General features: G+C 42.2%; 1 protein-coding gene across 1 annotated transcript; it reads right to left on the reverse strand.

Annotated features, from left to right (window-relative positions):
- Positions 1-1714: 1714 nt before the first annotated feature.
- Positions 1715-10252, reverse strand: ripk4 (receptor-interacting serine-threonine kinase 4). Its single transcript, XM_030746474.1, has 8 exons — positions 9986-10252; positions 7541-7832; positions 6605-6753; positions 6226-6275; positions 4749-4907; positions 4440-4555; positions 3529-3769; positions 1715-3412 (listed from the first exon to the last, which is right to left on the reverse strand). Exons 1-8 carry the CDS (start codon positions 10171-10173, stop codon positions 2163-2165), a joined length of 2445 nt encoding a protein of 814 aa, XP_030602334.1. The 5' UTR covers positions 10174-10252; the 3' UTR covers positions 1715-2162.
- Positions 10253-24526: the final 14274 nt, after the last annotated feature.

The raw sequence follows: 24526 nt of genomic DNA on the forward strand, positions 1-24526 counted from the left end.
TCTTTTTTCTTTTTTTGGATTCTACAGCCTGCTAATGTTCAGTTAGTTATACCCGCTTGTATCTACTTTTATTTTAAACGGGCTTACTTAACACTGTGTCTGAAAGAATACAACAGCACATAATACGTCTGTCTCTTTCTCATGTTCGTTATTCTGTAACCTCAGAGTAACAAGATGCTAGTTAGTTAAGTTTTGGGTCATTTAATCATATTTCCTGTTCAAGTAAGTACTCAAGTGTAAGTGTCAAAGATTATAGATCAGTTATGCTTGACACCAAATATAAATGATATCAAAGCTCCTTTGGCCCTATTATAATACTGCAAAAGAGAGGACTTCATTGTATATGTGTTGCATTGTTCACATAACTGCACACATTGCTTAATGTGTGGGGCAAAACATGACTAAAACTAGCCCGTAATTGTTATTATTATTATTTATTTTGAATGAAACTATATATATATTCTTGAGTGAAAACTACTGTTTTAAACCACATTACAGGTCTGTATTCCAGTGTGGAAAAAAACCCAAAAACATACTTTAAGTTATTGTCCAACACAAACCCAACCTACCAGTTTATCAAACAGCAGCAGTCATGACAGGAAATGGGTGCTGCGATTGGGCAACAAAAGGACTAACTTCCCCATAGCTGAAGATGAGACACATCACCAAGCAACAGGCAAGACAGAACGCTGTGTACACAAAGCAGAAGCCTCAGATTGCAGATATTTTACACAGTCATTTTCTGGGTCTCTGCAAACATGTACAAAAAACCCATAATGATTACAATCATCAACCACCCGCACTGTTTCTCAGGTTACAAAAAGTTGAGCCCTTGAGGCATCAGCAATGGCACGTTGGCTTAGAGAATGATGAAAAGTTAAAGTGGTCTGAGGAATTAGCCAACAGGCTGGAATTGCAGGTAGTACATCAGCGCCCCTTCTCAGCCATCCATCATCTTAGAGCCTGTGATCCCCCTCAGGGGCAGTTCCCATGGTCTTTGCCAACCTGAAAATGCACTTTAGTAGAGCTGAAGCATAAAAATAATAACACTCCAGGTGAGGCTGCAGATGCAGACCTGCCAACTGCGCCTGACACGGAGGCTTACAGTGCCTGCACGCGTGCAGGTGGAGCAGTCCGAGCGTGAAACACGACACTTTCTCTAAGAAGCCTGAAGTAGGACGAGCTGTTGAGAGGACGTTTTCAGAGAGCACTTCTGGATTTTGATTTTAAAGGAAGAAGAAGAGAGTGCAAAGGTTCAGTTATCATTCACAATATTTTGTAGTGAGAGTGAAATCTTGCTCATCACATTGTTGCACATGCACTTACATTGTTCCTGTTAAAGTTTTTGTTCCCATTTTTAGTGAAAGAGTTGGACTGAATTAAATCTGTGTGCTTTCGTTTGTGTAGGAGTTGGAATACGTTTAAAAACTAGCAGAAAATCTTAAACATTAATAAACACACAATTGTGATCTTTCACAAAAAGTGATGCAAGTTTTAGTTAATCCTAAATTATAATAAGCTGCATTTAGTTTTTTTCTTACCATATCTGACTTCATATGTCTGCATATATGTATTTCAGTTTCATCTTCTTTCTTACAAAATGGAAAGAAATTTTTTGCATGATAAATTTAAGTGATATCTTTAAAAAAAAAACAACAACAACAACAACAGAGTCAAAGAAAAGACTTTAAAAAGTTTAATGGATGATGCACTGATATGTAACAAGTAAAGAACACTGAATGATTTTTTTGTCTAAATGCTTAAAATAGCTGGGACAAAAGTTTTAGGTCTATTAAAAATAACTTACAGGCAAGCATGCCAGCTGCAGTAATGGTATTTCATGAGCTCCCTCACTAAAACTTTGAAACGCAACAAATGCTTGTTATGTAAAAACAAAACACAAAAACAGAAATGTGCTTGTTAAGTAAAAAAAGTAAACAAAATTTTAAATTCAAACACAAAATGGTATTAATACTTTCTATTTACAGTGTATGTATTTACAGAGCTTTTCCATCTATATTACAGTGCTTGAAGGTGATAAATGGGGAAAAAAAAAAAAAAAAAAAAAAAGACTGGAACACTATCCCGTGCCCAACTCTGAGGCAGCAGATGAGTAGGGGGAAAAATTGTGAAAGACAGTCCTGTACAGTTTTTTGCTCCTGTTAGCATGGTGCTGAGGCACAGTGTGCACTGATGGATTGTGGGCAGTCTTTGTCACTGTGCTCCGTCAGTTTGAGAATGACAACCTTCCTTTGGAGATGCCTCGCTTCTGTTGGTGCAGGCTCTTCAGCTGCTGGTTGCACTGAGCTCTCTGTAACTAAGTCCTGGCAGTCCTGTGGCAGCAGCATAGTAATGATGTTCAAGTGTCCGCCCTGCGATGCCAGGTGTAAAGGGTTGAGGCCCTGCTCATCTGACAGGGTGCCAGCATCTGGACAGTGATGGAGCAGCTCTTTCAGGACTTCACAGTGTCCGCCCTCTGCCGCCAGGTGGCAGGGGGTTCGTAGAGCGTGGTTGGCTTTGTAGGGGTCTGCCCCCTCTTCTATCAACATCTTGACTGTGGGCAGGTGGCCCCACTGGGAGGCTAGGTGGAGGGGAGTGAGTCCGTGGGTGCTCTGAGCATTGATATCTGCCTTGTGTTTGATCAAGAGTCGAGAGGTGCTGGTGTGACCCGTTTCAGCGGCCACATGCAGTGGTGTCTTTAACCCAGCTGATGTCGTGTGGACGTCCGCTCCTAGCTCAATCAGGATCCGTGCCACTCGATAATGCCCCCTCTGGGATGCCAGATGCAGTGGTGTGCGGCCATCTGTCGTTTGACCATCGACGTCGGCGCCGGCCTGCTTTACCAGCAGCTTGACAATGCCCAGATGCCCTTGCCAGGCAGCATAGTGGAGCGCCGTCCAGTTGTCCTTGCCCTTGACCTGAACATCAGCACCACGGCTCAGAAGTACCCGGAATACATTTTCCTGGCCATGCTGGCAGGCCACGTGAGCTGGTGTGCGTCCCTGTCCATCGGTCTCGTTGATGGCTGCCCCCCGGTCAAGCAGCAGGCGTGTGATAGCCTCATCTCCATTCTGAGCTGCCCAGTGTAAAGCTGTGTATTGGTCCTCATCTTTGGCATTCACGTTGGTGCTGCGCCGACCAAGCAGAAGTTCTGCCATCAACTTCAGGTGCTTCTCTGTGGCCAGATGGAGTGGTGTCGAGCCACGGGCGTTTGCAAGGTTAGGATTGGCATTGTTCAGGAGGAGGAACTTGACAGCCTCCTCATTAACCAAGCTGATGGCATGGTGGAGCAGGCTGTCTCCTCCATCAAGGAGAAGGTCAACATCCTGAGGCTGGAGGATCTTCATCAGCTTGGCAGTGTCTTTGGTCCTGATGGCCTCACACAGCTTCCGCTTTTGAACCTCAGCAGAATCTGGAGAGTAAGGAAGAAAATGATAGGTTTGACCAAAATAAGCTATGCTTAAACCCTGAATTTATTATTATGCATTAAATTACATAATTAATAGGAGGTCTTTAATGAGCTCTTACCACATGTGCCTTCTTTCTCAAAAGACAGTGTGATAGAGTCTTGGGATGAGAAGGCAGAGTCTGCAGAGGAGATCCCAGACAGTCTCTTGCAGGTGCTCTCTTTGCTGTGGCAGCTATCCTCTTTCACTCGATCAAAGCTCCTAGAGATCCCAGAATCCACCTGGCTCAGGAGCTCTGACAGGCTGTAATCTTTTTCTGGCAACATGGCTGACTTTGGACGCACTGGCTTGTTGTCATTAACCTGTAGAGCAAAAAAAAAAAACAGGTAGGGTAGTAACAGTGTGTACCTGTTAGTTTTATGCAAATCCATGTTTTAAAAATGTGTCAAAATCTCTTGAAAGCATATGAAAGAGAGCTGATTAATCTAAACACTGTTGCGTAACCATCAATTCCTATGAATGTATGTTTGCTTCCAATCATGTACACAACAGCAGAACACCACAGAAATGACGAAACAGCACATAGAGATTAAACAATCCCATCAGTCTACATTCCTCTTATGTGATGCAGTGGTTGGTCAGGATCAAACATAAAGTAAGAAATATGTCTGGAGCACTAGAAAGATAAGTCTCACTGTCTGGATGATTAGTTAAGCAAGAATGAAAACACGCATCAGCTAAGAGAAAGAGACTGAAGTGAAGAATGAAAAGATATAAAAGTGAGCTGTCAGTGTTCACATTTTAAATTCAGGCTAACAAAATGTTTATGACAGCACATGGCTGCGAAGAAGGAAAAAAAAAATCTCTCACACATAGGCACGCACACACACACACACACACACACACGCACACACACACACGCACACACACACACACACACACACACACACACACACACACACACACACACACACACACACACACACAGCTTTTTCATCTATAAGCAGTAAATGTTTCACTGCCATATCATACCTGGTCACTAATGAGTGCTTTAGGGGACATGGGCTCTAGCTCAGATGTTGATAACGTTGGTGATTTGGGTTCCTCTTGAGGTTTAGAGCAGAGCTCCTCCGCTTCCGATGTGATTTCTGTAACAATAATGTCTCTGGGTCAGGTTGCAATAATAGCAGGGATGGGGAAGGAGAGCATTTCATTTCACACAGTCAAAAGGGAAAAGAGTGTACAGTTAAAGGCTCGGGATCACTTCTGTAGAGCTTTTCTTCATGTTATCAGGAAAGAGGGTTGACAGCTGTTTGCTAACAGGTAAAAGGCACAACGTACCCTGGAAGCTGGGTCTGGCTTCAGGCTTTGTGGCCCAGCATCGCTGCATGAGGCTCAGGAAACCTGCACAGGCTGACGGTCGACAGCGTGGCACTGCTCCCAGGTCTGGACGTACCCCTTTCACCACCTTCACCATGATCTGCAGGATATTGTTCTCTCCTGAGGGTTAGAACCATGGAGTACTTCAGTTTCTAATCTAACAAATCACCTTTGCTTCATTCAAAAAAAGCACATGGTCAGAAGTATTCCTTCACACTTGTGGGGCTCATGGGTCTGCTCTGATACCTTTTCTGGTAAGCAGTCTGTAGTTATGCACTTGTTTATCATTATCTTCCTGTATGCTCAGATAGGGGATTGTTTGTGCTGTTGTTTCCCATGGAAGAAAGAAAAGCAAAGAACTCAGAGCTCCATTCTATCTGAATGTGGGATCAGCCAAGTCAATGATTCAGAACAAACAGGTGGAGACTTTACAGCTACTTCACCTACCATTGTAACCGTAATACCCTTTGCAGGCGGAGGAGGAAATCGGGAAGGGATGGTAACCAGGCCACTTATCACTTTTTAATTATGTCTGGATCAACATAGGCGGTGCCAGTGCCAACCCAGCTACCTCAGCTAGGCACTGGTCTTCAGAAAGTGAACTGTTACCTGATACGCCTGGGAAAAAAACATCCTGCTTGCCAGTCTGGCCCTGTCCACCTGCGTGCTCTGGAATTTATAGAGTAAACACACACACTACAGCTCCTCTGTGCAGCCCCCCCCCCCCCCCCCCGCCCCCACACACACACACACACTTTGAAAGGTGTAACTATTTTTTACTTTGTTTACTGGAAATTTTGAGAGCCAATTCCTGCTAGTAAAAATGTTACAAATTAAAAGTTCATTTATTAATTAGAAGTTATGAGAATTTATTTCCACTACTGGGGAACATGGAATACCAGTGGCCACAGAATGAGGAGACACTAAATTAAATTGATGGGAAAATAAAGAAATGAGAGTTTTTTTTCCTTTGATCATACTGACCTTTTTTACTAAAACCCATCATGGATCTTTGTTAGTGACTGATACAAAGTTTGGAGTGGTAGAGGGGACGCTTTTTTGCCATTCAAGGAGGGCATGCCACAAAAACTATTAGAACCACTGCCCTTGACACCCCATCAGGTTGATATTTGTGATCATAAAAGACACTTTTGTACAGAGATTTCAACCAAATACCTGAACAACTAACAAACTGAAAGTGGAAGAATTTACACCTGCACGCTGGGACATTTAGTGGAGAGCAGCCCTGACTGAAATGAATATGGAAAACTATATTTTGTAAACCAGGATGTAATTGATAAAAAAGATGTTTACTTACTAGCCTAGACCTAAAATTATTATGACTAACATTGGTATTTTTATCCTTAGCTTTTCTCACTTTGCCATTTTTTCCCTTCATAAAATGAACATCCTGTTTAAACTGAACTACAAGGCTTACCTTGATAAGGTTTCTTCTGTGTGAGAATCCCCCAGATGACGATAGAGAAACTGGAAAGAGGCAAATATATATAAATAAATCTTTCATGCAGTCAGTAGGAGTGCGTGAATAGAGTACATTTACCCCCTTGTCAAATTACTCTCTACAGATTCTACTTTAGGGAATGAAATTTGGTTACATTTCCAGTGTAGACATGCAGTAAGTCATTTGTTGCTTTTAATACACAATATATCATATCAAATCCATCTGACTAATCACAGTATGAGTCAGAGCTTAACTGAACACGCCAAAAGTCCCAAACAAAAAAAAAAAAGAAAAAGAAAAAGAACCTCACACTCACAACTAAAGTTTGCCTGTAAAGTTCCAAAAAAACCCCAACCTGTATACATCGTGCTTGGTGTCTGACACTCTGTCCTTCTCGATGATGCTCTCAGGTGGAAGGTAGGCAATAGTGCCACAGAAGCCATCTCTACTGATGTCATCAGCCCGTGACAGGCCGTTCCATCGGGCCAGGCCAAAATCAGATATCTGAGACAGAAAGAGATCAGATAAGACCCTCAAACAGTGCAACCCCTCTGCCTTTCTCGTGAAGCGCCATGGCAGTGATGACTAACTTTGCCCGCTGACTATGACAGGCTGCTAAGCTCTTATTATGTGCACTCAGCGGTATGATGAGGGCAACCCAGCCATGTCCCAGCCTGTTGGAGAGGAGAGGCCCTTCACATTTGTGTCAAGGAGTGCACACCCACACAAACACATGCACGCACACACACAGGAGATTTAATAGGAGCTAAATTAATCCTGTTGGGACAAGCCCGGGTGAGGTGTTTACATCCAGGTATTAAACTCTAAAAATGATGGTTCCCACCCATTACTCTCAGAAATGGGTGGGAACCATCATCCCGGGCTTGTTTAGGGTTGGAAAGAGGCTAAGAGACACCTGTCTGACAAAAACATGTGGAGGACTAATTTAAGAATAATAAAGGGGAACAGAAAAGCTCCTCATTGCTGGGATTCCTCCTGAAAGCCCCAAACAAAAGCTTTAGAATAAAGATGGCTGCAGTTTGGCTTCATGTTAGATCTTTCTTCCAGCAAAGAAAACATGAAATCATCACATTTCTATACATATACCATAGATGTTCATAATCACCATTACAAGTCATAGAATGGAAAAGAATGATGCAAACAATATGCACACATCTGAGTCAAAACTAAATGCTATAGCAAACTTTGTGTGCTTCCTCCCAGCTCGGTTTCACCACCACAAATGCCAGTGTGAGACCACAAGGCTGCAACTTCACGGTAAGCTCTCTACCTTGACATGATAGTGAGCATCCAGCAAGATGTTGGCCGGCTTCAGGTCCAGATGGAGCAGCGGTGGGTTCATGCAGTGCAGGAAGTTCATTCCCACGGCAGTCTCATGGATAATGCGAAAGCGGAGCTCCCAGGGCAGCGGCTCATTGGCCAGTAGGGTTTCCAGTGAGCCAGTCTCCATGTACTCCATGACGAGGCCCTGGGGGTCCTCACAGATCCCGTACACAGGCAGGATGTATCGGAACTTGGCTGCCTCCATCTTTTTAGCTTCCTCGAGCAGCTCAGAACGGTCCCTGTGTTAAAAGAAAAAAATATATATATATTAAAGAACAACAAATCAGTGCATTTTATTGCACTTCTTGAGCCAGGCCCGGCTGCTGACCAACTGTTTTTTAACAGTGCAAAAAAACCAAAGCTGAAATTTGTTTTGAAGGTATTTGGGTCATCTTGTTTTCAAAACAACCCTTACACATTTTTTGGCTTGTGGTTATTTATCAAACCTGTCCTCTCATAAAACATTAACAATGTAGTGATGTCATACTTTGCAATTGTTGGCATAACTTTTGTCCTAACCAAAATTCTTCCACATTGCACATCATCCTTACTGAGCCCTTAGCTATGCCAAATATTTTTGAACATTAACCTTGGAGGGTGTAGCGGTGTGACCTCTGTATACAAACATAAACTATAATCAGAGTCTTAACTGCTCTGGTGGTTCTGCTCAAGACATTCCACACTGGAGAGCACATGGGGCTCAAACCCAGCTCTTGTTCTCTGTTGCTCAACCTTTGCACAGTGCCCTTTATCAGTCTGCCGGCCCTGTTGACATACCTCAAACATAACTGTGTGGGTCATTCATGACCTCAGTGCATGCCTCAAGCAAAGGTTGCTTTCAAAATGAAGCCTCTTAATGAGGACAGATGAGAGTAAGATAAATCACTGCTCGTGAGTTTATTCGTAGGAATGTGCTCCAAAGGCAGAATTAGACGAGCTAGAGTGGGAGTTCTGTTTTTCTATCATCACTGAAATTAAATTAGAAGGACATAAGAAACTCCTGGGCACAGTGTATCTGATTATGTAAAGAGCACGCCTGGTTATAAGTGTTCTTTATGGTGAACACAAGCGGAGGAGGTACAAAGCCCCCAAATCTGCCAGGTAGGAATAATCAAACATGCCATGGAAGAATGGGCAAGCACTTGTTTGCTAAATCCTTCATCTAATCCAAAGTGCTCCTCAGCAGCTCTGCTGAACCAAACAATGTCCCTGTTTTAACAGATAGGCCCGGTAATACCGGTTCTACAGCCTCTGATATTGTCTGTGCCACACAGTGGCAGCCTGCGACACAGACAGACAAAGGTGGCTTTGAGTCCCAGCTGCTGGATGTCATATACGGCTCAATGACGGCTGCAGTCAAATGACTGTTTATGCACTTTGCAGATATTTGGAGCTGATAATATCTTTGGTTCAGCCTCAGCGGATGCTTTAAGTTGCACCACAAGTTTGGGGGAAGCTGTCATGTCCTCAAAGTTCCTGTTTTGGTCAGTGACTAGATAAGAAAACCTGACAGCCTTTACTGCACTGATATTCCTGGGGGGTAATATAAATGATGACAAATGATATAATTACCCACATTTTTTGAATGAAAAGATTTTAGCAGTTCTCGTCCTGTGACAGCAGGGATAGGCTCCAACCCCCCACCCTGTGACCCTCAATTGGATGAGGGGAGGAAAATGGTTGGATGGATCCTCTCAGTTAATATTTATAAGATGTGGTTGATGAAGTCAGTGTGCGTACACAGAGTTTAAAAGAATTTCCATTCTTTTAAACAGCTTCACAACTGGTCAGACGCAAACATGCTTTTAAAAATATATATAATACACTAATTGTTCCCTCTGTGAGATCCATGCAGAGCAAGTCTGAAACATGAAAGAGAATTCTAGACGTTGATATAATCTGTGGCGTTTCCTAGATGAAGTGTCTGCACTGCTACCCTTACTGAAATGAACATAACAACAGCATTGTTTATGAAGGAAATGAGCAGTGACCCTTTCATTACTGGCAAACAGCTCTGAGCACTGTGGACTTGCCCCAGAGGTGACTCTGTATGTCAGTGGTCCCGGCAACACAACTGAAAAGTGTTGAAATATCTAAACGTGCCCTTTTGCTTGCTGCTGAGACACCTTTACAGCCCCCACAGACAGGCAGAAAGTGAGTCACACATTATCTGGTATTCACTTTCTCATGAGCTCCGGCTGTGCCTGTCTACCATTTTGCCCATAAACTGCTTATCAAATGATAAAGCTGAGATACAAGGACCTGGTTAGGACTTAGAAGGACCAAAATACATTAAAACACATCTGAACTATGCCAGAGGAGAATATCAAACTATATTCTTTTACATCAACACCAGGAAAACATTAAGACTTGTGGCTGAACTGTGACTTACTTATCATCCATATGAAGGCAGGGAGGGCACTTGATAGCCAGCCATGTTTTCCACTGTACATGCCGGACTTTGTATACTTGTCCAAATCCCCCTGAGCCTATTTTCTCCCAGCTTCCAAATTCAGAGGAATCAAAGGTCCTTAACAGCCCCATATTCCCAAGTGGAGAATCTGGGACATCCATATCCATGTTGAGAAACCCACAAGCAAGGTAAACTCCTTTTCTTCTTCGTCTCCAACCGCAAATCTTGAGAAGTACGCACACACACGACCTACCCACTTGTGAGCTCTTCCTTGTTTTTCCTCCTGTCTAGCTCACTGCAGCTCCTCCCTCTCTTCAGGTGAAAAGAGGGGCTGGGCTTACTGCCTGGTTTTGAAACACAGTGGAGATGAAAAGGTTCACTGGAGGAACTTGACAGGCCGTACTGCACCACACTGCCACTGAAAGCCTCTATACAACTGTGTCCCAAAGTCCCACGCTGTTTCATATATCAGCCCAGAATACAAGAGAAGAGTTTCTATAACAAGTCCAAATTCATGAACCAAGGAATGTGCCACTTCATAAACACACCTTTGTCCCCCTGGAGCCCATTTTACAACTAAAGCCGCCTGAGGTAAAAGGGGAATTTATTTCAACAATAGGCGGGTTATGTGATATTGACTTGGTGGTTGTAGAATGTGTGGACTCATCTTCTCAGCACAAATCTGTCCAGCTGAGGGAACATTATGCTCTGTTACAGCTGAGGTTCGACACTACCAGTGACAAAGCTCAGAGTTACTTAACTTTTCTACATTTTCGGTTACTTCATAATTTATGTATATTGTTAATAATTTATATATGCATTTAAATGAATGCCTTCTGCACTGCACTGATCCAAGGACATTTTGGATTATTCATAAAAGAGATTTTGGTAGTTTAGGTGCGTTCTTAAAGTGAAACCTTTCTCATTTGCTTCTGTCCTGTAGGTGTGTAGTAGAGTTTATACCTTTTAAGGTCAAGGCCAGAAATAAAATATCAGCTTTGGAGCTGATAGTACTTCAGCATTTTTTCAAGGACACCGCCTGCACACAGGATGTCTTTAACCTGCTGGGTAAATGATTCATTTTTCTCTTATCGTAAAACAACAGAGTAGTGGAGATTAAAACCTATGTTACATCAGGCTGCTTTCTTTTAAAGACTAATGTATATGTAACAGAATTTTTCTTATGTACTATACATTAGACTGACTTTGGGATTTGAGGCTCACAGCAAATTGTGTCCCTGTAGCAACCTCATAGAAAATATCTGCATTATTTCATAAAACTAAACTGGATTAAAATGTCACTTTTTGTGCTTGTCTTCCTCTGCTCGCCTTTTTTTTTCTGTTCTCTTTCCCACCAACTGGTCACAGCAGATGGGTGCCCCTCCCCTAGCCTCACTCTGCTGGAGGTTTCTTCCTGTTAAAGGGATTTCTTCCTTCCCATGGTCGCCATGCGCTTGCTCATAGGGGACATCTGATTGTTGGGGTTTCCTATCTGATATTGTAGGGTCTTTATACTACAATAAAAGCACCTTGAGGCAACTGTTGTTGTCAAAAAATGAACTGAATATGTGTAAACATATTGAGCCCCTTTCTTAAATTATTAACTGGTAGATCAATAAACATGATTGTTAAGACAGAAACTCTGGTAGCCTTAGGCAGTGTGCAAGAGTGGGGAGGAGGGCTGAGTATAACAAATACAAATATTGGTATTCAAATGAACTTCGGAAAATGAAGACTGCAGGACGGGTCCTGGAACGCCGATATATATCTACGGGGCTCACTGTGCATAAACAAATGTACAGAGCACATCAAAGGGCCTATGCTCATTCTTTGAAATTGGCCCGTTCGCAGTTCTTCTCTGACATCACTGGTAGAAACCCTGGTTGTTCCAAACAGCTCTTCAAAACAGTAAACTGTCTTCTTACTATGAAATCTCCTTCTACCATTACCTCTGATGCCGCAGTGGAGCAATGCAACAGGTTTATGGCCTTCTTTACATCCAAGATCTCCTCAATACGTACAGCTCTATCAGGTTCAAAAACTGTCATTTCAGATTATAGCCTGAGTGCTACTTCTCACTCCTTCGCCTGCTTCCCAATTGTTACATCAGAAGAGATCCAGGACATCATCAGGAAGATGAGGACCACTACATGTCCCCTAGATCCTCTTCCTACCACCTTGGTGAAAACACATCTACCTCTTCTTACCCCCATTATCTGTTCTATTGTCAACCTTTCCATGCGAAGTGGCCATGTTCCCTCTTCTTTGAAAAAAGCCATCATCAGACCCATACTAAAAAAACCTACTCTTGATCCGGATAACCTAGTAAACTACAGGCCAATCTCAAACCTCTCATTTATCTCCAAAGTTCTGGAAAAGGTTGTTGCAATGCATCTCCAAAATCATCTTAGTTGCAATAATCTCTATGAAAAATTTCAATCTGGATTTCGCACTGCCCACAGCACAGAAACAGCACTCGTGAGAATCAAGAATGACCTGTTGATGGCAGCTGATAATGGTTTCCCCTCCGTTCTCATCCTCCTGGACCTATCTGCGGCATTCGACATGGTTGATCATGACATCCTATTACACAGGCTTCAATACACCGCTGGGTTTTCCGGCCCAGCCCTTGGCTGGTTCAGTTCTTACCTTACAAATCGATCTGAATGTGTTGCATTGGGCGATGCCACATCGGAACCCCACATTGTCACCTGTGGGGTGCCCCAGGGATCTGTGCTTGGACCAGTTTTGTTTAATCTTTATCTGCTTCCTCTGGGTCAGATTATAAACAAACATGGTGTTTCGTTTCACTGCTATGCTGACGACACGCAGTTATATGTTAAAGCCACTGCTGATGAGCCTCTTCCACCTGCACCTTTGTCATCTCCGTCTCCATCATTGCCAAGGCTTGCCAAATGTCTGGAGGAGATCAAGGGATGGATGGAAGATAATTTTCTCCAGCTTAACAGCTCTAAAACAGAAGCAATTATGATTGGTACTCCCCACCAGATCAAATCATCACCCATCGTTAGTATATCTTTTCTTGGACACAGTATTCCTCTCTCCTCGTCAGTTACCAATCTTGGTGTTAGGATGGATCCCCAACTCAACTTGGAACTCCATATAAACCACCTTAGTAAAATCTCATTCTACCACCTTCGCAATATTGCAAAACTCCGCCCTGCCTTAACTCTTCAAGATGCAGAGGAACTGGTCCATGAATTTGTCTCATCCAGACTGGATTACTGTAATGCTTCAATCTTAAAAATGATCAATCAGTCTTTATTGGTTGGCTATGTACCACAGACCTTCAAGGTGGCTGTAATTAAACCTCTACTTAAAAAGCCATCACTTGACCCAGCTGTCTTAGCTAATTATAGGCCAATCTCCAACCTTCCTTTTCTCTCAAAGATTCTTGAAAGAGTAGTTGTAAAACAGCTAACTGATCATCTGCAGAGGAACGGTTTATTTGAAGAGTTTCAGTCAGGTTTCAGAATTCATCACAGTACAGAAACAGCATTAGTGAAGGTTACAAATGATCTTCTTACAGCCTCTGACAGTGGACTCATCTCTGTTCTTGTCCTGTTGGACCTCAGTGCAGCTTTTGATACTGTTGACCATAACATTTTATTACAGAGATTAGAGCTTGCTATAGGTATTAAAGGTACTGCACTGCAGTGGTTTGAATCATATTTATCTCATAGACTCCAATTTGTTCATGTAAATGGGGAGTCTTCTTCACACACTAAGGTTAATTATGGAGTTCCACAGGGTTCTGTGCTAGGACCAATTTTATTTACATTATACATGCTTCCCTTAGGCAGTATTATTAGAAAGCACTGCATCAATTTTCATTGTTATGCAGATGATACTCAGCTTTACCTATCAATGAAGCCAGATGACACACATCAATTAGTTAAACTGCAGGAATGTCTTAAAGACATTAAGGCCTGGATGACCTCTAATTTCCTGCTTCTAAATTCAGATAAAACTGAAATTCTTGTTCTCGGCCCCACAAATCTTAGAAACATGGTGTCTAACCAGATACTTACTCTGGATGGCATTACTTTGGCCTCCAGTAACACTGTAAGAAATCTTGGAGTCATTTTTGACCAGGATATGTCCTTCAATGCACATATTAAACAAATATGTAGGACCGCTTTTTTGCATTTGCGCAATATTTCTAAAATTAGAAACATCCTTTCTCAGAGTGATGCTGAAAAGCTAATTCATGCATTTATTACTTCTAGGCTGGATTATTGTAATTCATTATTATCAGGCTGTCCTAAAAGCTCCCTGAAAAGCCTTCAGCTGATCCAAAATGCTGCAGCTAGAGTACTAACAGGGACTAGAAAGAGAGAGCAGATTTCTCCCATATTGGCTTCTCTTCATTGGCTCCCTGTTAAATCTAGAATAGAATTTAAAATTCTTCTCCTCACATACAAGGTCTTGAATAATCAGGCACCATCTTATCTCAAAGACCTCATAGTACCATATCACCCCAATAGAGCACTTCGCTCTCAGACTGCTGGCTTACTTGTGGTTCCTAGGATACTTAAGAGTAGAATGGGAGGCAGAGCCTTCAGCTTTCAGGCGCCTCTTCTGTGGAACCAGCTTCCAGCTTGGATTCGGGAGACAGACACCCTCTCTATTTTTAAGATTAGGCTTAAAACTTTCCTTTATGATGAAGCTTATAGTTAGGGCTGGATCAGGTGACCCTGAACCATCCCTTAGTTATGCTGCTATAGGCCTAGTCTGCTGGGGGGTTCACATAATGCACTGTTTCTCATTCACCTTATTTACTTTGTTTATACTCCACTCTGCATTTAATCATTAATTGATATTAATCTCTGGCTCTCTTCCACAGCATGTCTTTCTCTCCCCTCAGCCCAACCGGTCGCGGCAGATGACTGCCCCTCCCTGAGCCTGGTTCTGCTGGAGGTTTCTTCCTGTTAAAAGGGAGTTTTTCCTTTCCACTGTCGCCAAGTGCTTGCTCATAGGGGGTCGTTTTGACTGTTGGGTTTTCTCTGTATTATTGTAGGGTCTTTACCCACAATACAAAGCGCCTTGAGGTGACTGTTTGTTGTGATTTGGCGCTATATAAATAAAATTGAATTGAATTGAATTAATGCACTCTTTGTCGGTATCCCCAACAAGAGTCTTCAGAAACTCCAGTACATTCAAAACACTGCGGCCCGGATACTGAAGGGAGTTCGCAAATATGATCATATTACACCAACTCTTCAGTCCCTCCACTGGCTTCCTGTTTCTTACAGGATTGACTATAAGGTTGCTCTTCTTACTTATCAATGTGTTTATGGCAATGCCCCTTCCTATCTTAAAGAACTTCTTTCTTTAAAATGTACAGCACGCTCCTCCAGATTGGCTCACACAAACTCTCTCGTCGTACCAAGGACAAATTTACGGACTATGGGTGACCGGGCTTTCTGTGTGGCTGCCCCTCGTCTATGGAACTCGCTTCCATCTGAACTGAGAGCGCCTCAAACTTTGGACAGTTTTAGAAAGGGCTTAAAGACTTTTCTTTTTATAAGAGCTTTTAATCTTTGTGCATAATTTTTAGCTATTTTATCTACACCCTGGTGTATTTTAATTTACACCATGGTCTGTTATTTAGTGTGTTTTATATTTTTACTGTTTGTTATAATGTTTTTTGTTTTGTAGCACTTTGAGGTTTTTTGTAAAGTGCGTTATAAATTAAAGGTATTATTATTATTATTATTAAATATTACCCAATACAATTTCCATAAAACTGTATTCTGTGTTAAATGATACGAGTGAATTGAAGACCTCAGAGAGCTTGTTTTTACACCAGACTATGTAAAATGTCCATGAAAGGAGCGATTTGTTTTTCTGGAGGCTTCCTTTTTTTCACGCGTGTGAACAGTGGTGCATGTGAAGGAAAAATGCACTGTCTCCATAAAGCAATACATTTGTTCTGTGTTGCTCTCTTTACCTCAGCTTAAGACATGATATCACCTTACTCCTCCCTGTGCATCAGAATTAATGAGAAAACTGGAATGGCCGGGTATGAGGTATAAATATGTCATCTGAGAGGCTGTTATGACAATAAGCAGATCTTACTGGTATGCGAGGAACCAGGCAGCCTGCTGGCTCTCATCACTGCAGCAGTTATCAGTGTTCAGTTTCCTGAGGCTACAGCTCTGTAGAAACACAGGTGCAGCAGTTGGAAGGTGAAGGCTGTAGGGCCATTAGAGGTGTGATGCCTCTTGGCATTCTTGATCATTAGAAGGGAAGAGGAGCTTTTATTGAAACGGTAATTGAATGCGCATTTTTATCTGCTTTTACGTATCTGATTAAAAACAAGAAAGGAAATCAGGAACGTCCACTTTTTTTCAATGAAGAGATGAAAAAGTTTCTTTGATTACAATTTTAAATTGGCCCGGCTGATCTGAAATACTTTTGTATGCAACACGGAGCACGAGGTAGCTCCAACAGTTTAAATGCCTAATAAAAAATAATTATCTAACAGTACACAGTATGTTAAAAACACATTAATGACTGCAGTCTTACAGTGTGAGTGTCATAGAGGAAATCTCAGCCTGCTACAGTGCAGCCTGTGTATGTGTTGGCATGATATTCTGACATTTTCCAGCATGCTTCTACCCATCATGCACTTTGTTCCCTTGGGCAATTCTTTGAGGCATGTGCGTGGGCACACAGATTACTGTAAATGCAGAAGGTGGTGGCCTGTTTCTGAATGTTTAAATGAATGAACTGCAGTGGGTGCAAGGAATTCAAAGTCTTCAGTAGGAAATAAATAAGTAATAATTAGTGTAACTTTATCGCCATCTACTGGGAGCAGTTTCACATTACCCCATTAAGCTCTGGGATGAGCTGTGAGGGCCCATGCAAATAGAAGAAAATAATACAAAGCCAAGCTAATTTTGACTTTCTATGATTTTCTTAGGCAGCACGGTGGTTACAGAATACCATCTGGAAGGCCTGGGTTTGATTCCACCTTCGCCCGGGCCTCTCCCTCTCTCTCTGTGTGGAGTTTGCATGTTCTCCCCATGTCTGCGTGGGTTTCCTCCCACAGTCCAAAGACATACACTTACTGGGGTTAGGTTAATTGGCTACTCTAAATTGCCCATAGGTGTGACTGAGAGTGTGGATGCTGTCTCTCTCTCTCTCTCTCTCTGTGTTGGCCCTGCGACAGGCTAGAGACCAGTACAGGATGTACCCTGCCTCTGGCCCCTATGTCAGCTGGGATAGGGTCCAGCCCCCCCACGACCCTGAACAGGATAAGTGGAAGTGGGTGGATGGATGATTTTCTTAATATTAGAGAATGTGGGACGTTCAATATGTTACCTGTAATTTTCTCTAGGTCAGTATTTTTGTGTGTATCTCCAGGTCAGCTATGTTTGAACAACATTAAACAATAGATCCGAACCTCCAGGTTTATTAAGGATCTGGAGTGAAATATCCAGCTTTTCCATCATACTGCTGTGGATGGTGTTCTATTTGAAAATGTATCTAAAGCCTAATAATGACATGAAATCTTGTCCCGCCACAATTATGCAGTTTGCATAACCTTACCCTCTAAGCCAGCTTTATTTGATCTTTAACATGGGCTGTGGAGACTGACTGTGTGGAGTGTGGGAGGAGTGAAGACCCAAATGCAGGACACAAAGCAGGCAGACAGGGGTAAATGAAGTGGGCCGTTATTGTAGCTGATACAAAAACAGGAACAAAGGGTACAAGGACAGGGATTAAAACTGAAAACCTAAACTGGGAATACACTAGGGCGAAGAAACACAGGAGCTAGGAACACAAAACAGGAACGTAGACTAGATGTAAACAGACTCTGACATACAGTAGGACAAAAGGAAGACTGAGACTAATACACAAGGTGACGAGGGACGGGAAACGGGAGGGAACGCAAGCTGAAACCAAACACAGAAGACGAGACAAGAGAAGTAAAACTAAATACAAACCACACAAGACCAGAGACTGTCAAAATAAGTCAGGAACTATAACCAACTCCTAGACCAAGACAGAAGATTAACAATAAGGAGAAAGGACAGACTTAACACAGGAGACACAGAGACAAGCCTAAGACCAAATGGAAATAATAAAAAGGGAATTAACCTATCAACTAAACAAAGAGAGGCATAACTGAATGGAAAGACAAACTTGACACAACTAAATGGGGAAGGCACCGATACATGAATACACACCACAGGAGGGAGGAAACTGATAACGAGATTAAATAAACTTAAGAAAAAAATACAAGACATCATATAAACACCAAGCAAACCAAGAATCAACACATCTATAAAACACAGCTTGGAAGTCCAAAAAAGAACCAGAACAATCTTATGTCACTGTTAATGGGTTCACACAAACTGAATAAAATTATAAACACAACAGAGATGGAGAAAAAAAAGGCTTAATAACATTGGGTCAGCTATTTGAAGCAGAAGATCTTTTTAGCAACTTCAGCACAATTATGGGCTCCCAGCACATGATTTTTTTTTAAGTACTTATAGCTGAAACACTATGTATGGAAACAAAGAATGGGACAAGCTACGTGAACCATCATGAAGTACAGAATGATTCTTTATGTTACCGATTAAAGGAGCTATAAAAAGATCAGATCACATTTACAGTGTATAAGGTACTACAAGAAGAACTAATAGACAATAGTCTGGACATCAAGCAAAAATGGGGACCGGAGATGAATGTTGTAATTCCTCATTAAAACGTGGGAGTTGTCCTGTAGACTCACCCCTGCTTGGTGCAGGTATCACTGTGACAGAAAGCGAGATGACTGCCATCAGCCTTCAGTAAGCTGCCTAATTAAGGTACAGTCAGTCATTTTTTTTAGGTTATTTAATAGAAAAAAAGGATATTGTATTTAATATTTATGTTAATCCCAGTGATGAAACATACCCCAGTGCAGAGTCCCTGCAGCCTTCAAGGTACAAGCAAAGATCATCATCTTAACCCTTAAAGGTCAGTTGAGCAGTTCTGACCTGTCCACACAATCAAGTTTCACGGCATTTACACCATAACAGCCAGGGCCTCTCCACCCTGAAGATCAAAGGGAGGGAGGTGTGCAGTCAAGGAGTGTGTTGGAGTGAGTTGTGTTTTGCATATGGGTTGTGATAAGGAATACTACAGAGAGACTATGTGTGAAGTCTCTCAAGGTGGTAAAATCCTGTGTATTCATTAGCTGAGTACAGGCCTGTTTCTATGAGCTTCTCCCAAGCAGAGAGTATCTTCTACCAGGTCTGCAAAATAAATGTCTTTATCTAGCAAGCAGAGAATACCCAGAGATGCTACATAATACTTTACTGGCCACTTTCCTCTTGTTTTCACTTCACCTCACTATTTTGGATGTTGTGATTCAGGTTTGACTGAATGAGAACTCCGACTCAGCTCAGGATAAAAACAAAGCTTCAGTTTCATGTTTCTGTTCTGCTGCAGCTTTTTCCCATTGAGATCTGCTGTGTTTTCAAAGTGTTCCTTTAATTTTCTTTTTGAACAGTGTATTAAGTGAAATGCTTTTTCTGTCACTTTCTTCTAATTTGGGTCTCTTTTCATGTTTTATATTTAGAAAAACATTCAGCTGTGAGGACTGATACGTTTAGCAGGATTTGATTAAATTAAAGCTCTGTTCTTAGTAGTAGTTCTTGTATTTTCTTGTAGTTTTTTTCATGTGGTATAATAGCTTTTTCTGATGCCTTTGATGTGGTCATAGTGCAGATGTAAATAAAGTTTTGGTCATGATACTTCAGCATCTAGCTCGCACTGCAGTTCCGGGCAGGTGTGGGTTTGGTCCCCCCCCCTTTCTCTCACCATGTCACTGGTGCTCCTTTGTAGGCTCCAGAGTTGCAGAGTTGCTGCCTTCATTACTCAAAACTTCAGTTACAGCACGCTAACCTGGAGAAGTGCAAGGCTTTTAATTACACACACGTGCACACACACACACACCTCAATGATTTACCTTATTTTTGCAGAAAATACCTTTTGTTCTGAAGCATCTTTTCATTCTTGGAGGTGCACACATTATAACTGAATATCGTGATATGATGTTCTATTTACAAATAAAGATGAATGAATGTGAGTTAAATTGGGTGTTCTTGTCTAACTATTTTTATTGAACTGTTTTTGGATCCATGTAAGATCCACCTGTACTTTGACTCCTTGTGAAGTCTCCTGAGCTCAGCCAAGTTGGTTGTCCTGAGTCAAGAAACCTGCAAAAACAGAAGCTTACCTGTTGCTTACCTGCTTGCCCACCGAATCATCCACACTGCCTCTGGAATCCCGCCTGCCTGTCAACAGCCCCTCTGAACCAGTAATTCAAAGAAACATCAAGTAAGCCACTGTTTCTCTGTTCTACACTCTTTGGATTATTTTCAGTTACGCCTTGGTCACTATTAACTCTACCTCTCCTCTCCTCTCTGACAGACGCTCCCACAGTGAACTCACTCTCCCAAGTCACTAACTTTCTGATCAACAAACCTTTTAAAACTCTCGTTGGTAGTCTGAGTCTGCTCACTGGTTCCAGTTTATGCTCAAATATGACACAGAGTGGTAAACAGTGTAAAACTTTTAAGAGGTACATAATTTCAAACGCAACGCAACAGCTGAACAAATATGTGAAATTTGTGCATTTAGCTAACAGACATTTTGTGACAAACCAGTTTGGAAGAGTTATGGAAAAGGTCATGGTTGCCTGTACTGCAGTACAGAGTCGAATGCCCCAAAAGTGTCTGCAGCAGGCATTGAAATCTGAACTGGGAGGAAATGGAGTGCTGTAAGGGAGCTGGAGCTGGCAAGAGAGAGGCTGAGGCACAAGGCGTGGTGGGAGAAGATGAGGCTTGGGCAGCTTTTTGGTGCCGCACTACAGCAAAGTTTAGGGCAAGTAAAGGCAGCTACTTGTCCAAGAAGAAGTGAAAATAGTGGGTGAAACAAGAGCAAGCAGGATGGCAGGCGTGAGGCAGCAGGGGGCTTGGATTAGGTGGGAGGTTGCCACTGAGGCTCACATGGATTGACATCTGGTGAGCAGAATGGATTAAATTCCTCATCCAAGCTCTGTATGACATCTTACCCAGCCCATTAAACCTCCAACTGCAGGGGAAGAGTGAGACATCTTCCTGCCCTCTTTGCTTTGGGAGGGTCATACTCGAGAACATCCTGAGCAGCTGCCTGAGGGTCTTAGGGAATAGTTGCTACCACTGGTGCCATGACCAGGTGCTGAGAGCATCCCCTCATTAATAAAAACAAGCAGGTGTCGCTGCCCTCCCAGGAAGCAGATTGCATTCACTACCTGCAGGCCTGTTCTTTGCTTTTCAACTGGCAGCTGATGGTCGATCTGAGCAAGCAATTCAAGTTTCCAGCACAAATTGCGGTTACACCATATTGTGAACAGATATTGTCTCAAAATAACTTTCTCTGATTGAATTGTCTCTGCCCTGGGAAGATAATATAGAGGTGGCTTTTAAAAGTAAGCTGGAGAAGCCCCAGGGGCTTCAGGAGGACCAAACAGGTTTGGAGAGCACATTGTCATCCTGATGAGGTTTACTGCACCACAACAGAAATAGCAGAAAGAGCTTCCAGGTGGTGTGGATTAAGAGGGGTGACCCATGACTTAATGCTATGTGAGAGTGTATGATGTTGTGAGATGCCCAATGAACCTAGGAAACATCATTGATGATGCATTCCAGTACGTCCGTAGGATGCAGCTTTCATCTGGACTGGTGCAGAGTGGCTGTGGGGTTCAGGGTCAATGTTAGGATATACATCAAGGGTAGCAGACATCAGGTTTGACTGAATGAGAGCTCCAACACAACTCAAGATAAAAAATAAAGGTGCTCTTTCATATTTCAGCTGTACTGCAGCTTTATGGTATATCCAGCAGTTTCACTTCCCATCTGACAACTTCACCATTGTTACTATAGCAACAGAGACCAAGACCCTTTTAATGGAGACTGAATATTTAGGTTACATCAGTGAAGCTTTCTAATTACTTCATATTCATACAATCTATATTCAAAGTACATTTATTACAGTTTTATCTGTGCACACTAAATACTACTAAATATTGGTAACCTGGAGCAGAGAGCGGAAGCAGCCGCTGGGATTTTCACAGTAAATGAAGAGTGCTGCAGAAATGCTGCTTTGTTTAAATAAGCAGACCTTTTTGTGTTTGGTTACCAGAACACTCCCTGAAGGACTGCTGTTTGTTAGCTTATGTTTGCAGGTAGCCTGTTTGTCTTAGCTGTCTGTCCAGAGCAGAGCCACAGAGACTTGTATTTATAGTGTTTTTCTAGTCTTATGACCACTCAAAGCACTCTACACTACAGCGCACATTGATACAGTGCTTCCATACACTTTAAGCACTTTTACTACTGTACCTCAAGTCCAAAGCCAATTTAACATCAATTAACCTACCATGCTGTGTTTCTACTTCCCACATTCAGTGTGTTGGTTTGTAGTGGTCTCTTGTCAGTTCAGCAGGCTGATGATTCTTGTGTTGTAGTATTTTGTCTGAGGTCAGTGTTTTAGACAGCAGCCCCACCTGCTGTTTACACAAGGAACTACAGGAACAACATCTGACACCTCTCCATGTTCATTGGCCCTTACGCTTGTGGTTAGAGCAAACAGACCAACAAGGTTATTCTAAATTATTTTTAAATTCTAAATTGTTATGTTGTTAGTTGTTAAGCAGATACCAGCAATCACACTCAGGGATGTTCGGAGACAATAATTCAGGCCAGGACATCATCCTGGGACCCTCTGTTCATGCAAACCAGCAGATTCCTGATTTTGTAGGCTTTATATTATGAATATAATATTACAATACCATTTGCTTCCATGGGGTTGGAGAAGCATCTGGGTGACAGTGATAAAAGCTTTGTACAGTCTGTTAAAAATCTACTCTACTACAGTATGTAACAGTCTTTGTGTGAGGTGCCCCCACCCCTAGTGGCGGCTCAGTAGCTGAGCATCTGTTGAGTGGAGCTGCTTTGCTGCTGAGGGATGGGCGGCTGCCTCTTGTCAGTCATGCATACATAATTTCACTACACTTTTTTAAATAGCGCGTGAGATGCAGTGAGCTCAGATTTTCCGAAGTAACAAAAAAACTTTGCACACATTCACTGAAACGGATTCGTGAACTACAAAGGTGTAAAACAGACTTTTAGTGTCTTTGCCTGAATGCAATTTAAAGAAAAATAAATGATACCTTCAAAGAAATGTTGAAGCTGACATGTTAAACTGTTAGTTTCTCACTTTATGGTCTCTGTGTTGCAAATAACAATCCTCTGCTGAGGATGATCATGGTAAATAAATGATGAGCCATCGTCAGCCCAGTATAAACAGTATGGTTTAAAATATGATCCATGGCCCTGCAGAGAGACAGAGGAGGGAAGAAAACTCTGCTGTACCAGTGTACTCTCCTTTCTGAAAGTCTGCACAGGATTTGTATGTCCAGGGAAACTAAAGAGCTACTCTAAAGTGAGGCCTCCACCTCAAGTTGAAGATGTACTGCAGCCGAACATCCTTTACGTAATGACAGCGGGACAGTGTAAGGACCTTTATTGCCCTCATTGTGTTGTCACAGAATGAGGGTTTACCTTATATCGTGTGAAAAATATATTTTTAACAGGACTCTATGCCTGTAAAAAACTAACTACACCCGTACTGCTTCCATGGGAATTAAGAGAGTAAGTAGCAGCCAAGTGTTGCTCATCAAATGCACTTGATTAACTAAACATCAGCAACTGTGAGCAGTTCTATAAAAGCAGAAGTTTTGGCAGTTTGCTGGTCTGGTGCATTCAGGTGTGTGTTAACACAATGCAACAATCTTCCCAGTAGTGGACATCCCAGCAAATTCACCTCAAGGCCAGACCGTGCAATGCTCAGAGAAAATGCAAAAAATCACAACATTGCATTTGAACAAACACCAAGATTTCTGGAACAATGTCCTTTGGAGGAATGAGACCAAGCTGGAGCGGTTTGGCTTTAATGCACAGCGCCACATTTGGGAAAAAGCAAACAGCATATCACCACAAATGTCTCATATTCACTGTAAAGCACAGTGGAATAACCTTTATTCTTCATCACAGGCTGAACTCTGTTAGATGAGTTTTCTTTAAGTAGTCTTCAGGAATAGTTCTTCAGGCTTCTTGATGGACATTCAAAGGTCTTCTTTGGATTTCGGCTGACTTCTGTTCCGTTCTCTGTCGAGATGATCCTGCACTGCTTCAATGATGCTGCGGTTCGGACTCTGGGGAGGCTAATCCATGACTGATAGTGTTCCACTGATCCACCACATAATACCATCTGGAAAGCATCTGATTGGCAACAGCTTAATTTTCCAACGCAACAATGATTTCAAACACACTGCCAGTGCAGTAAAAGCATACCTGAATAGAAAAACACATAAATATTCATAATTCCATCAATTTTGACAAGCTCTCCAACACCGAATGAATCAGCCCTGAACTGTCACAGCGCCTCCACCATGTT

This window comes from Archocentrus centrarchus, chromosome 14 (genome assembly GCF_007364275.1).
Source record: "Archocentrus centrarchus isolate MPI-CPG fArcCen1 chromosome 14, fArcCen1, whole genome shotgun sequence".
NCBI classification, from domain to species: Eukaryota; Metazoa; Chordata; class Actinopteri; order Cichliformes; family Cichlidae; genus Archocentrus; species Archocentrus centrarchus.